Source organism: Sphaerodactylus townsendi, linkage group LG01 (assembly GCF_021028975.2).
Source record: "Sphaerodactylus townsendi isolate TG3544 linkage group LG01, MPM_Stown_v2.3, whole genome shotgun sequence".
Taxonomy (NCBI): Eukaryota; Metazoa; Chordata; class Lepidosauria; order Squamata; family Sphaerodactylidae; genus Sphaerodactylus; species Sphaerodactylus townsendi.
Genome location: NC_059425.1, coordinates 19,081,715 through 19,096,585, shown reverse-complemented (window position 1 = coordinate 19,096,585; position 14,871 = coordinate 19,081,715). Strand labels below are relative to the sequence as shown.

The following is a 14,871-nucleotide window of genomic DNA, read 5'->3' as shown; positions in this document are numbered from 1 at the left end:
GGACAGCCTTGGTTGGTTTTATTCTCACCAAGGATGGTAAACTTTTCTGGACTGGACCGCTTCAGATTGCTTGCGAGGAGCTCGTGTGGTTGAACATACCCGTGGAGGAGGAGTGATCTTGAACATTACATTTTAGAGCAGGGAGGGTTCAAGCATGCCCTTCTCCCTGATATTCTAGACCTTAATGCACAGGTTTCTTCCCCCGCCCCCCTGGGTGTGGAAGCATTCCGCTGCATGAACCATCATCTGCAGTCTGGGGTAATACGACCTTATTCCCTCATAGAGAAATAGGCTTATAGCACAGGTATCTTTTCTATCCTATTTTTCTCAGTAACATTTGAGTTTCCTCACAGATACTTCACTATCTATGACTCGGGGGACCGGCAAGCGTTATTGAACGCCTACCACGATGGAGCCTGTTGCTCCCTGAGCATTCCCGCCATAAAGTACAATCCTTCCCGGTAAGCTGATGTCCCTAGTTTTAATCTTTCGCACTGGGGTGGCAGAAGCCTGCTTCACAGTGCGACAAACTGTTTTTTGGCATTGCACCATAGGATCCATATAAAAATGATAAGGATAATCTGTGTCCCCTGGCCAAAATGTTCAGAGTTCTTCAGTGTGTGCCTCAGAGGCTGTTTTTTATATCCGTATTCTGAGCAGTCGTAAGGAAGGCTACCATGATCCTGTCTGATCGCCACTTTCTACTAACAAATAATGGCTTAATAAGCTTGGATTGTATTATCTGATAAAAGGGGCCGTGCAGAGGGACATTTGTAACAGATTCCACCTAATCCTGGCCACAGGGGCATAATTTACTGTGAGTGGTGTTTTCTAGAATCTCCCATATACCACATTGGACAGCACGTTGAGTCTTGCTAGTGTGTATGCCCTGCGTTGTCGTGGGTCAGTCAGGTGGGAAAGACAAGTCACCAGTGGTACTCTGTGTGCACTGCGACCTCTACAGACTCACACAGACACTGTTTCTGGCTTGACAGCCAAGTTCTTGAAATTCATTGTCTAGCAGTCTACATTTGATTATGTCCAACGCAGATTTTTCAGCTGGGGGAATCTAATGAAATTCCTATTTGTTGGATTTTGTATTCAATCCCTCTTAACCACCCTCATGATTGATAATCAGCTAGTATGGCTGCAGTAAAACTTATTTGGCCCGCATCCATAGTGCAGCTGAAGCTAAAACTTGAATGCTAACAACCATGCTTTTGTTCTTAAGTCTTTGGCTTGTTTGTAGACATAGAGCAGCACAGGGGACGCATTTTGGTACACCAAGAATTTTGCAAAGAAAAATGGAAGACTTTCAACAGCCTTGTTGAAGGCATTTTTCCAAATGGGGATGCCATAGAGTAGTTATATGCTTAATTTAACATTAAACACTTTGAGGGCTGCTGGAACACATTGGTTTCCTTTAGAATAAAAGAAATGCATAATTGCTGACACACTACTTTTAGCACCATTTATAGCTAATTGTCTGAGTAGCCCAACCGGCCTTATAATGAAAATAGCTGCCTAGGTAAATTGAACCACCTAAGTTGCTCAATACCATTTCCTCTTAGATTTTGCTAGTTGTGGAGAGGTCCATCAGCTGTGCATGGTACTCTGTGCGCATGAATTGATTGGGTATAAACCTACCTAAAACGTTCAGAGAAAGCTGGGTGTTGTTCACATATGTAAATATATTTTAATCAGTTTCATGTGGCACTCAAGGTGGATTACAAATACAATAGAACTAAGTCCGTCAGTCAGTAAGCCGATAAAATAGAATGCTTGAATTTAATAGCCAGCGTGTTGTAGTGGTTAAGAGCAGGTGGACTCTAATCTGGAGAACCAGGTTTGATTTCCCACTCCTACATTCCTACTGGGTGACCTTGAGCTAGTCACAGTTCTTCTGTCTAACAGAGTGATTGTTAGGGGGAACTGTCTCAGCCCCACCTATCTAACAGGGTGTTTGTTGTGGGGAGAGGAAGGGAAATGAGTTTGAAGGCCCCCTTGAGTCTCCTTACAGGAGAGAAAGGTGGGGTATCAATCCAAACTCCTTGTCATCTTCTTCTAATAGCAAAGGTTCCTAGTAAAACAAAGCCATTTAGTTAATCAGCAAGCTGATTACAGAATATAACACCTAAGTCCAACAACAAAGATTCTTAATAAGGTAACATAATTCACTAGGGCTGGGACTTAAGACTCTTCCCCCACATTCTCTTTAATGGTAGTCCTCTCCTGAGCTGCTCCATTACATCACATCCTCGTTGGTTTGGAGGGGCTGAAGGTTTTCCTCCATATCTTCGTACTTTGTACCCTTTGATATGAGTTAGGTTGAGAATTCAGGTGGCTTGCCATTGCCTTCCCCTGCATGGGCTGAGACAGTTCTAAAAAAACTGGGGCTAGCCCCAGGTCACCCAGCAGGCTTCAGGTGGAGGAGTGAGGAACCAAACTTGGTTCACCAGATTAGAGTGCACCACCCTTAACCAGTTCATCAGGCCGGCTCCAGGCAGCTTGCAGCGCAAATGCAATAAAATGCGTAAACATACATAAACCACAAATTAAAACCAGCCGTTTAAAACTGCTGGCAGGCCGAAGTGAAACTGATCCTCCGCCATCATGAATAAAAGCTGCCTGCTAAAGAGTCAAAAGGGAGGAGGCCACAGAACCAGGCAGAGATTTGAAGTGAGTTGTGGGGAGGGCCCGATGTGACCCTTGAAATCGTCTGCAAACCTTCTACTTTCATATACATTCCTAGAAAGCCTGGACTTTCCCTAAGAAGATTTTCTCTTCTCAAACAGGGGCAGTTTGTCTGAATACTTCAAGTACAGCAGGAACGTGAAGAAACTTAGAGATCCCTGTAAGTAATCTTAAATGGCTATGGAAAGGGGTGGCGTTACTGAGTGGGTGTAGACTGAGACTGTTCGGAAGTGCTGGATGCAAACTGAACACTTTCCCCCTCTGGTGCAGCCTGAAGGAACGTTGTGTACAATAGCAGCACAGCACATGGCTTCTCTTTCTAGGCATGTCTTCAGCTGAGCATGGGGGGGGGGATACATTCAAAGGGGGGGGGCAGCTCTAAAGAGAGGATCTGGCAAGATGCCAGAAGCACAGGCAGTTCCTCAAAAGAAGTATTAGCATCTGAAAGGCTTTGAATTACAGGGGCCGGTTTCAGGTAGAGAAGGAAGATGGACAACCCTGTACATGGAGCCCTGGGGGAAAATAGCAGAATTGACCTTTATTGGTTGGAACGTGATGGGAACAAGGCCAGCGACTGTCCTCTAGTCCGCATCCTGCCAATCATCCTGAGTTTTTTTTACAATTTCCTCCCTCCCAAAGGCTGCTTTGTCAGTGACACCTGTTGATTCACTGTCCATTCCAACAGTTTGCATTGGCCTTTGCAGAGGAGATGCTTGCTTGGATCAGTCCATTTTCACCTGGTAGCTGGATTTAGAGCTGCAGGGGTGTTAACCAAGTTGTCCTCAGTTCCAGCTAGTTGATGCTGCTGTTTACTGGTGGGGTGGGGTAAGTTTCTTCATCCATGCAGTGCACTCTGCCTCCCAACAGATCCATCCCTTAAGACCGGGTGCCACCAACATGGGTTAGACTGTTATTATTGGACTTGATGCTGCATACTGAAACTTCAATGTTTTTAGATGTTTTTAAAGCAATTGTATTGTGAACTGCCTAGAGCAGTGGTTCTCAACCTGGGGGTCGAACGACCCTTTCACAGGGGTCGCATAAGACCATCAGAAAACGGTCTTTTTATATATACCAATTATGGTTGGGGGTCACCACAACATGTATTAAAGGGTCGCGGCATTAGGAAGGTTGAGGATCACTGGCCTAGAGCCCTTTGGGGATGAGGCGGTCTACGAAATCTAATAATAATAATGATGATGATGATGATGGTCACTTGAATCCTCTGAGGTTGATTCATAGGAAGTCTCCAAAGGGGATACTGGTTGCAAAGTGCCAGTTATGGGAGACAAGAGCCAGGGCCTCTTTGGGGTGTTGGTATAGGGCCGTGGTGGCGAACCTTTGGCACTCCAGATGTTATGGACTACAATTCCCATCAGCCCCTGCCAGCACGGCCAATTGGCCATGCTGGCAAGGGCTGATGGGAATTGTAGTCCATAACATCTGGAGTGCCAAAGGTTCGCCACCACTGGTATAGGGCACTGTGGTGGGGAACGTGATCATTAAATCAGCTGGGGAGCTCTGAGGTTTGGGTGTGCATTCTCCCCAAAATTGTAGCACCCCGTATATTGTCATTGGGAGAGCATTGCCCAGAGTCAGCACTGCAACGAGAATAGTTATGGAGGAGAACAAATGTATTCAGGCAGGAATGAAAGTATCTACAGGTTTATTGGAGCCTTTAAGTAAGCATTTGAACACAAACTGTTGAGGGGCGTTAGTCTGGACCAGTGGTTCCCAAACTTTTTCGGGCTGCTGCCCCCTTGGCTCCCAGGCCACATTCCGAGCCCCCCCCCCCCCCCCCGCACATACACACACACACCTCCGAACACACACCTTTCTCTTAGTATTATGTCTACTGCAAATTCAAACAGCCTCTAAACACTGTAAATAGATGTACGTATTTCACAAATAAAACATGCCCTAGTAAAAGTAAACCAATTAATTGAGCTGTTTTAGCAATATGAAAGGGTATGTTTGCATCTGACCTTCAGTTTGCATCTGACCTTCAGTTGTGTCTTTGAAGTTTTAAGGGGGATGGATGTGCTTGGGGTACGGATGTCAGTTCTCAGCATCCTGCTGCAAGACGCAAAGGAGAACCCTTTGGTCCCCACATTCAGTCATTTCTATCCTGTTTCTCTGCTGGGAAAGGTGCTGGGTGACAGCACTGAGCCCCTGCTCTACTAAATATGTTGGGAAGGCAATAAAGTACATCTTGAGAGCGAGCGTGGTGTAGGGGTTAAGAGAAGGTGCTCTCTAATCTGGAAAACCGGGTTTGATTCCCCGCTCTGCCACTTGAGCTGCGGAAGCTCATCTGGTGAACTAAATTAGTTTGTTCACTCCAACACGTGCCAGCTGGGTGACCTTGGGCTAGTCACAGTTCTTCGGAGCTCTCTCAGCCCCACCCACCTCACAGGGTGTTTGTTGTGGGGGAGGGGGAGGGGAAGGGAAAGGAGGTTGTAAGCCCCTTTCAGGAGAGAAAGGGGAGATATAAATCCAAACTTTTTTTCTTCCTCTGCTCTTGACTTTGTCCTACAGTGCAGGGTAATTGTTAGGAAAGTATTTTTGAGAGAACCATGTGAACAGGGCACAAAAAATTAACAAAGATGCCTTTGCCTTGGCTCCCCCCCTCCCCCCCCAGCAAGAAGAGTGCTAATGCTCTTCCTTTAAAACCCACCAGTCACCACAATGGAAGGACAAGAACTTTTTCCCACCAGCTGACCCAGGAAACCCTGCACCATCCCCCTGCCCCCCCAAAATTCATTACCGCCCCCCCTTTATGTTTCCTCTGCCTCAGGGGGGCAGTACCGCCTACTTTGGGAATCCCTAGTCTAAATTGATCATGTTGATGGGTCAACGTGTCTGGACTCTGAGAGGCACCGAGATCAGTTTGCATAATTTACTGGCATCAAGATATACCCTTTATCTTTCTTCCCTGGCTTAGGGAAACATTAAAAAGGTAAAGGTAAAGTTTCCCCTTCAGTCGTGTCCGACCCTGGGGTACCACTGGGAGCAGTGATTTCATAGGCAAGCCTCTTTTGTGGGGTAGTTTGCCATTGTTTTCCCCGGCTATTCTTTACCCCCTAGCTATGAGCTAGGTACTCATTTACCGACCAAGAAATGGCTGGCTGGCTGAGTTGACCATGAGCCAGCTGCCAGGATATCTGACCCACAGGGGGCTCGAACATTAAAAAGACTTCTGCATTTAAGAAGACTTTCTGCATTTTCCGTTGTGAGCTTTTTATCTATAAGGAGTACAATAACTGATAAGGATGTTCCTTAAACAATGGGTTTTTTTACTGGCCAGAGTCTGTACATATTAACCAGGTAGTCGAATCTACAACTCTTTAACTAGTGGGAAGACTAATTTAAGGGAATAAGGTGAGTGGAAGACAAGGTGAGTGGGGGAGGGGGGGGGGACGGGAAAGTGGCGGCAGCACTGCACCGATGGGAAGGCGGCGCTTTCCAAAAACCTCCCTTGGGAAGGGAGGTGGAAAGTGGCACCTTCACGCCGCTCGGGGCCGCACAGGACAGTGCTGCTGCATTGCAGCAGCGCTGCCTGTGCGAACAGCTCCCCAGGGATCGGTGTTTTTCTGTCCCTGGGCTGCTGTTTTTGGCCCCATGCGGAAAGGGCCCTAGTTTCCATGACAGTATTCCCTATAAGTTTTGTCAGATTTGTTTACTTCATTTTATGAATCTTCCCTACTTAGGCTTGTCAACCTCCAGGTGGTGGCTGGAGATCTCTTGCTATTGCAACTCATATCCAGGTGGCAGACTCCCCTCCCCTGGAGAAAACGGTCGTTTTGAAAGGTGGAATCAATGCCATTATACTCCACTGAAGTCCCTCCCCTCCTCAAATCCCACCCTCCTGAGGCTGTACCACCCTCAAAATCTCCCAAGTATTTTCCAGACTGGAGTTGGCAACCTCATACCTGCCATTAAACCCAAACGGGGCACTGTGGCTAGTGTTTCTGGAACCACAGATATGGAAGAAGAATGAGGAAGGAATTAAAATATGAAGAGCAGCTAAGAAATCTAGTAGAGCAGTTGCCAAGACTTGCTTATGTGATCTTGGAACAAATCCAGGAATTACCAATTCCATAACATCTTCCATTTTTACTCCCTACCCTTGCGCCCCCTCCAGCCATGCGTTTCCGGCTTCTGAAGCATACACGGCTGAACGTTGTGGCCTTTCTCAACGAGCTACCCAAGACTCAGCATGACATCAACTCCTTTGTGGTGGATGTCTGCGCACAGACGGTAAGCAGGGCTTGGCTGGGCAGGATCCCTCCAGCAAGAGGTAGGCAAGGTCAGCAGTAGATGTAGAGGAGGGAAGAGAAGATCCGTGTAGGGTGAAAGGCGTTTAGTATTACTGGTAGGTAATTAGGCTAGACAACCCTGTATTTCTGCAGTGGATCAAATATGTGCATTTTGAGTCTGCAGCCAGTAGCATCTTAGGGACCACCAAGATTTTCAGCGTCTGAGCTCTTGAGAGTGAAAGCACCAGTGTATTGTCTCAGGCTTTCACGACTGGAATCAACTGAGCGTTGTGGGTTTTCTAGGCCAGGTGTCTGTGTCCGGTAGTTTTTGCTGCTGACATTTTGCCCACATTTATGGCTGGCATCTTCAGAGGCGCGCTTCTCTCTGTGGCCAGAGATGCAGGTGAAACCTTAGGTGAAAAAACTACTACCCCCTGGCCACACAGCCCAGAAAATGCACAACGCCCAGTGAAAGCTCCCTTCCTCAGACAAGAGTCGGAATGGAGATCTGAGTCTTTATATTCCAGTCAGAAGGGGGAGGGAGGCAGTATTGAAAAGGATGCTTTTTAAAGGCATTGTACCAAGTATTGTAAGCAGCTTAATTAGAGCAGGGGGGAAAGGTTTAGGGGCAGAACATTGGTATCAGGAGTGAGATAATCTAAAGTGAATTATCTCAATAGATGTTTATTTTACTGCAGACTTCCATGGCCGCTCTCTGAAGCTTACTAGAATTGTGTGTGTCATGAGGTCTGTTCTATAATACTGGCAGTTGTCGTCCATGCTGTGTTGCTGTGATCTGGTGGGTTTTGCTGCTAATGTTTCACCCGTATATGTGGCTGGCAAATGCAGAGGCCTCTGAAGATGCCAGCCATAGATGTGGGTGAAATGTTAAGAGCAGATGTTGCTAGACCACGGCCGCATAGCCTGGAAAACCCACAACAGCCAGTTGATTCTGGCCACAAAAGCTTTTGACAATACCCATTTTCTAATAACTCAGTTTTCAGTGTAAAGAAAAGCTGCCTAGGCCAGGGGCGTATCTGCCAGAGGGACATGGGTGGTCCTGTGTCCGCAGTCACTACCCATTAGATCATGTGGGGGGCTCAAAATCGCCCCCATACCCCTCCCATGGAGAGGTGCCCCAGCCTCACCAAGCTGCTGGGGCCTGCCACCTTCCTCTGCCAGCCGTAAGTGGGGGTGGGGAGTGGGCAGGGGGGCATGGGAGCAGATGTTGCCCCGGGCACCATTTGCTCCCAGTATACCTCTGGTCAAAGCCACTACAAAAGAAGGGCATGTTACAGAAAAAAAATCATTCCACTTTATAGTATTGGCTTACAAATGCATTACTGTAGAACCTTGACTTACCATCTTCCCCCTTTGGGCTGGCAGCCTTCTGGTAATTTGGCCCTTACACCCACCCTTACCTACAGGCCTGTGGAACAAGTAAGGTGGAAATGATGTCAGGCAATGCATCAATGTCACTTCTTTGCCTCTAACCCCCCCCCCCTCAGGTTACCAGGCGACGGCCTGCCAATCCTACATAACCTCTGTGAAGTTGCTTTCACAAAGCAGTTGTCTTTGACACCATTCTGTTTCCTTGCAGAACACACTACTGTGTTTCACGCTTAACGGGCTCTTCAAGCAAGGTGAGTGTGTCATCGGAGTCCCTTGTCCCTACATTCTCAATGTGCAGCGTGGTCAGCCCAGGCACACCCTGCTAGATCCCCTCCCTCACTTCTGCTCTTTTTGTTGTTCTTTTCTCCACAGTGGATGGAAAGTGTCGGGACCTTATGTGGGCGTTCAGTCGCGTGTTTATTGCTGTGCCTGCCGCCAACAACGGGTAAAGAAGCAGGCCTTTAGGGCATTGACAGATCAAGGAAGAGGGGAGGTTGTAGAGCAGGGGTCCCCAAACTACGGCCCGGGGGCCTCCTGAAGGCATTTATCCGGCCCGCCAGGCATGGCGGCGATGGCTCCATTCATGTGCAGTGGGGGCTCGAGGGAGAGGAGGAACCGGCCCCAACGGCTGTTGATTGCAATTACATGATGGCACCCCCAGATCTCCATGAATTTTCTGACCCAGAGTTGGAAACCTTACATGTGGCAACGCCTGCTCCGCCCTTCCCTCTCAGCTACTCCATGTGTTGCTCTCAGGCTTTCTGTTCCGCCTCACTCCCATTGGCATCAGCCAGGCTGGCGAATCGCTCGCTGGCTGCTAGGGAGGAAAGAACCCAGGAAGATACCTGATCCTGGGTTAGATGGAATGCTTCATTGGGAAAGTTCTGCTTTTTTTACAGGGGAAGGTATTCCACAGCCTCCCCAACAATATTTGGAGCCCACCCTGTACTTGACATATTTTGGTCACTGTTCTAAAAATAGACCATGACAGAAAGGCTGAAAGGTGAAATCAAACATTTTACAATCATTTGTGCATAGGAATTTGTTCATAGTTTTTTTTAGTCCGGCCCTCCAACAGTCTGAGGGACAGTGAACTGGCCCCCTGTTTAAAAAGTTTGGGGACCCCTGTTGTAGAGGGTGGGATGTTGGTGAGCAGAAAGGACTGTTCTGCCTGACTGTCGAGAACTGGGCGAGTCGGACTTCCTCAAGTCTTGATGGTCACATGAGAGAGTCCTCTTTGCCTACACCAGCCTCTTCAGCCTGTCTTTTAATTCCTGCAGAAGAAACTCATTTGACTGTCCTGATTTCTTCACCTATACAGGGGCAGAAGGGAATCTTGGCCCATTTCTTCTGAGCCAGCTTGTTGCTGGAATTCAGGCAGATAATGTCTGGTTAAATGAACTTGGCTTGATTCCACAAGGCACCAGCTATATTCTTAAGCAACAGGGCAGACTCCATATCTCTTACCGATAACGAAACCCTCACGGGAGCCTGAGTGTGCGCTTTTGTTTTGTAACTTTACAACACATGGATGGACCACAGAGATTTCGGTTAAGGATGAGTGGATCGTACAACAAGCCTGAAATCGGTCTGTTCCTGATATACAGAAAGCTTCCCACTCAGTCCTAAAGATGGGACTTGAGATGGCCGCTTTAATTTATTCTACTATTCCAATTACATTTCAGTGCAAAGAATGGGCAGACTAGATATGTTTGATCCCTTATTTCCTAGTGCAGTGGTTCTCAACCTGGGGGTCCGGACCCCTTTGGGCGTTGAACAACCCTTTCACAGGGGTCGCCTAAGACTCTCTGCATCAGTGTCCTCATCTGTAAAATGGATAAATGTTAGGGTTGGGGGTCACCACAACATGGGGAACTGTATTAAAGGGTCGTGGCGTTAGGAAGGTTGAGAACCACTGTCCTAGTGCAAGTGGGATCCTATGATGGAAGATAACTACGAGAACGATGCTGAGCGCATGTATGAGATCAGGGCCCTCTTGGAGGGGGAAGGCTTGCATACTTCACTAGTTACAAGCAACCCATCGAACAGGGGTGTCCAGCTCTGGGGCTTCAGAGGTTTGTGGACTGCAATTCCCATCAGCCCCAGCTGGCATGGCCAATACAGGGGTTGATGGGAGTTGTAGTCCATAAACCTCTGAAGCCCCAAAGTTGGACACCCCTGCCCTAGAACAACAGAAATGCCCTCAGCCAACAAATAGCAGTAAGTATAGGTGCGACCTTGGCTCCATCCCTGTGATGCCATGCCCCAGCGTGAGCCAGGCCTGACAGCAAGGAGCACTGTGTAGCTGCTTCCCTGGGGTTTGAGCCCCCTCCCTCTACAGCATGGGCTTAACACATCTTTAAATTCTTACAGTCTTAGAGCCATCTTCTTCCCAGCAGCCCTTTCTCTTTGGAGAAGGCGAGGCTAGCATTTTGAGTAGCTTCTCTTCCTGGTAGAGCAGGGGTATTGGCCTTGCTGGCAGGGGCTGATGGGAATTGTAGTTCGTGAACATCTGGAGAGCCGCAGGTTGCAGACCCTGTGTAGAGCATTCAACTGTGCTCGGGGGCGAAGCTTTGGGATGCAAAGGGAGCTGGCAGACCTTCCCCTTGTTTGCCTTCTGCCTTCCGCTCTGACCAGTCCGCCAAAGCAGAGCATCAGCTGGCACCTTTCTCAGTGGTAATCCCGAGTCTCCTCTTGCGTACAGGCTGTGCGTTATTAACGACGAGCTGTTCATTCGCAAGGCCAATGAGGAGGAACTGCGCAAGGCCTTTGACATGCCAGCGCCCACCCCCTCTTCCAGCCCCGTGCCGACCCTCTCCGCAGAGCAGCAGGAAATGCTGCAGGCTTTCTCACTGCAATCTGGCATGAACCTGGAGTGGTCTCAGAAGTAAGTCTTGCTGGAAAGGGGGGGGGGTGGATAATGCTACAAAATGGAACACAAGCCCTCTCCCTGCTTAGGCCTCTCTCTCACTGCTGTGTTGACCTCTCGCCCTCTCTGTCCACAGGTGCCTCTCAGACAATGGTTGGGACTACACACATGCTGCTGGTGTGTTCACCCAACTCAAGGTGAGTGTCCTGGAGCTGATCTGCCAGCCCCTCTACAGCTGACTGTGGACCACAGTTACCTTGTTTGTGGGCCAGTGTGCTCACTCAGTGTTTGACTTTAGTGGGGCAGGATACAGAGTCTGAGGATGCTGTGCTGAGGGTACACTGGGGAACCTCTCCACTACCGCCAGCATTAAGCTCTAACTGCTGTATGCATAAGCCTCAACCAAGCATCTTAAAAATAAAACTTCTGAGAATCACAGCCCTTTTTTAAGAGGCGGAGATAAAACGTTGCCTTAAAGTCAGGCTTTGGGATTCTACCTGGAGCTTTTTTTGCATGCTATGAAGATGAAAGCCTTGATATTTTGTTTTGTTCTCTTTGACAGGCTCAGGGGAAGATCCCGGAAGTGGCTTTCCTCAACTGAGCATCGGCCCCCACCACCTTGACCAAAACTTAGGGAAACTGCGTTTTATCTTTTGGAGAGTTGTTTTTGTAAATAAATGAGTTACACTGTGTAAATTAAGAGACTCCCTCCCTTTTGCAACTGTGAACGCCGAGGCTGTTCTTCAATAGAGTTGGAGGCACAGGCTGTGATGAGCACTCGAAGTGGCAGCATCTGGTACCTCTGGTGACAAAAGACGATGGGAACAGTACTGTATAGACTGCCGTTTTAGAGGACTGAGCTGCCCCGTGTGCATCATTTGGATGCCAAATTATGGATGGCCCCCCATCTGTGTTTCTTTTCTCCATTTTAATTTGGATACCTGGTATATTTTTAGTGTACTCTTTATCTGCTCCTTTTTCTGCTGCAGTTGTCTCAAGAGTAATGTTTTGTATGCCCCAGGGTAACAAGGGGTCAACAGGTCATGGCTCGAGTGTTTCGGAGCTCCCCCTGCCCTCTGAGACTAGAATCTTTTGTGTATTGGGTAGAGGCAAGGCCCCCAGTGCCCTTATGCTAGACTGCTGATATTTCCATGGACAGTGGCTTCCCCCCTGTGGGTTTAGGAACCAGGCCATGCCCAGACCTCCAAAAGCGAGTCCTCCAAAGCATAACGCCTACAACGGTGTCACCTTCCTCTTTGGTGTTCTTGGGCTTCCGTTGTTGCTTAACACTTAAAAGACAGGAAGGATGGGCTGCATGCTCAGCAAGGTGCGGGTTCTGTGTTCCTCCTCTGCCTGTAGTTCTTTCAAGCAAATGTGTTTAGTAAAATCTATTCTTAAAACTGTGTGTGTCTTCTAATGTTCCAAACGAGAAACAGAAACCTACCCACTTCCCCCGTGACTGTAGATTTCAGGCCCTATGGAGCTGTCACTCCCAACATGAAACTCCAGTTTCTGCCAACTCTAGTACAAATTAACATACTGTTCCAGATGACTCTGGTCGGGTTCAATTTAGATATAGGAATCTGTTTAAGACTCCCTAGGCCCGTGGTGGCGAACCTATGGCACTCCAGGTGATCATGGACTACAATTCCCATCAGCCCCTGCCAGCATGGCCAGTTGCCATGCTGGCAGGGGCTGATGGGAATTGTAGCCCTTGAACATCTGGAGTGCCATAGGTTTGCCACCACTGCCCTAGGCTTTTAGTTATCTGTCCTAGATTAGACAGTTAATCTCCCGCCAAGAGGTATACCTCAACATTTGCAGTTCGTTATGAGTATGCACGTAAGGAACAAAAATGTTACTATGGAATCTTGCCTCTATTTTTATATTAAAACATAATCCATGTCAACTCTGTAAATAATTTACAATATATGATCTGATGATTTTACATAGATTGTTAAAGGAGAGCAATTATTTAATCTCGTTTAAAATAGCTTACTGGTCAGGCGCATCAGCAAAAAAGGTACTCCAAATCAATTCCGCTTCCCATATTTATATGTCTTCAGATAAGAGTAATGGATTTAAGGTGAAGAAAAAGAGATTCCACCTAAACATTAGGAAGAACTTCCTGACAGTCAGGGCTGTTCGACAGTGGAATTCACTGCCTCGGAAAGTGGTGGAGTCTCCTTCTTTGGAGGTTTTTTAACAAAGGCTGGATCAGCATATGTCGGGAGTGCTTTGATTGTGTGTTCCTGCATTGCAGGGGGTTGGACTTGATGGCCCTTGGGGTCTCTTCCAACTCTATGATTCTAAGACTCAGTAAGGTTGGGAACTACTGATTTAGCCCAGAGTTGATTACTTTGGCCGGCGGTTTTCTTTCATTTTAGCTACATAAGGGTCTAACTGAAAACTGAACCTTGTGAAGTTCCCTTTCTACATGTGACGCTGATGCTCTCCTGCAGTGGCGCACTGCTAATGGGGATGTGAGGTATCCCATGTCCTCAGGCACATGCCATTTCATCATGGGGGAGGTGCCAGACGCCCCCAACGTAACAAAACAGCACGCGTTGCAGTAGCTCGCCACTGAACCTCGCCCCACCCCCGGGCTCCCTGCAGGCCAGGGCAGAGGCATATGGGGGGAAGTGGTGCCCAGGGACAAACGTCCTCCAGGCGCCCCCCAGCGGGTCGTGTAGCTCCGCCCCCATGCATTGTGTAACCCTGCCCCTGTGCATCCCTGCTGCGGCTCCTGCTCTCCCCAGGGCCTGGGGAGGGCAGAAGCCTGTCTGCATGTACCCCGGGAGGGTGGAGCAGAGGCATATCTAGGGAAAATGGAGGCCAGGCCATAATCTGAGTTTTCCGTGCCCTCCCCCGTTCCATTTTCCCTAGATACAGTTGGGGGGGGCGGGGGGAGAAATCAAGCCGTCTGCCGATGTCATGAAGGAGCACCCAGGTCTACCGCTGGGCAGGCAGGAAGGGGCTCAGAGGGATGAGGAAAGCCCCTCTGGCCCCAAGATGCTGTTACAGCCCCGGATCCTGAAAAAATTGCTAGTGGTCCTGAAAAAAAGAGTAATTTGGGATTCAGGTTACATTTAACAACACAAACATTTATGTATGTCCCTTAGCTTAAACATTTCAAGAAATAATGTATAATAAGTGAAACAAGCCGAGGCAACCATTTCTGCTGAGCTGACTTTCACTTTACATCAATTCCCTCTCTCCTTATTTACCTATACCAGATCTATCACTCTCAGCACAGCACAGACTGACTCCCTCTCGGTCTTCAGTACAGAATACTGTCTCTCAGTTCAGCGAATAATATTTTCTCTCTGAACATTTTAAAACTTTACATGTCCCGTCCCCCCCGTCCCCGGCATCCATAAGCAGAACACATTGCTTTGCCAGAAGAGATATATTCAGCTTCCTCTGCTGTCTGCAATATCTTACAGTCTGTGAAGATCCAGGTAAGTCTCAAATTGTTCTCTTCGGCTGGGGGGGAGTTCTGGATCCATGCGCACAACCTGGTTGCCTGTGGACTCTTTCCTTTGCTCCTGGAAATGTGGGTCATTTTCCATTAGCACTACTTTCTCTGGACATGCCTTCAAGACGAGTAACTATCACCCACCCGTGAAAGCCTATTCAATTTTTTCACTTTTCACTTAA

The 14,871-nt window shown here is 48.1% G+C and overlaps 1 protein-coding gene across 1 annotated transcript in view; it reads left to right on the top strand.

Annotated features, from left to right (window-relative positions):
* The window catches only part of NXF1 (nuclear RNA export factor 1), a 28,800-nt gene extending 16,189 nt beyond the window's left edge, over positions 1 to 12,611 (top strand). Inside the window, exons 14-21 of the mRNA XM_048512433.1 lie at positions 354 to 461; positions 2,796 to 2,854; positions 6,836 to 6,951; positions 8,551 to 8,593; positions 8,715 to 8,787; positions 11,047 to 11,229; positions 11,348 to 11,408; positions 11,774 to 12,611. Of these exons, the coding sequence (XP_048368390.1) occupies positions 354 to 461; positions 2,796 to 2,854; positions 6,836 to 6,951; positions 8,551 to 8,593; positions 8,715 to 8,787; positions 11,047 to 11,229; positions 11,348 to 11,408; positions 11,774 to 11,812 (682 nt within the window). The 3' untranslated portion in view covers positions 11,813 to 12,611. The remainder of the gene's footprint in view (positions 1 to 353; positions 462 to 2,795; positions 2,855 to 6,835; positions 6,952 to 8,550; positions 8,594 to 8,714; positions 8,788 to 11,046; positions 11,230 to 11,347; positions 11,409 to 11,773) is intronic.
* The last annotated feature ends 2,260 nt before the right edge of the window (positions 12,612 to 14,871 follow it).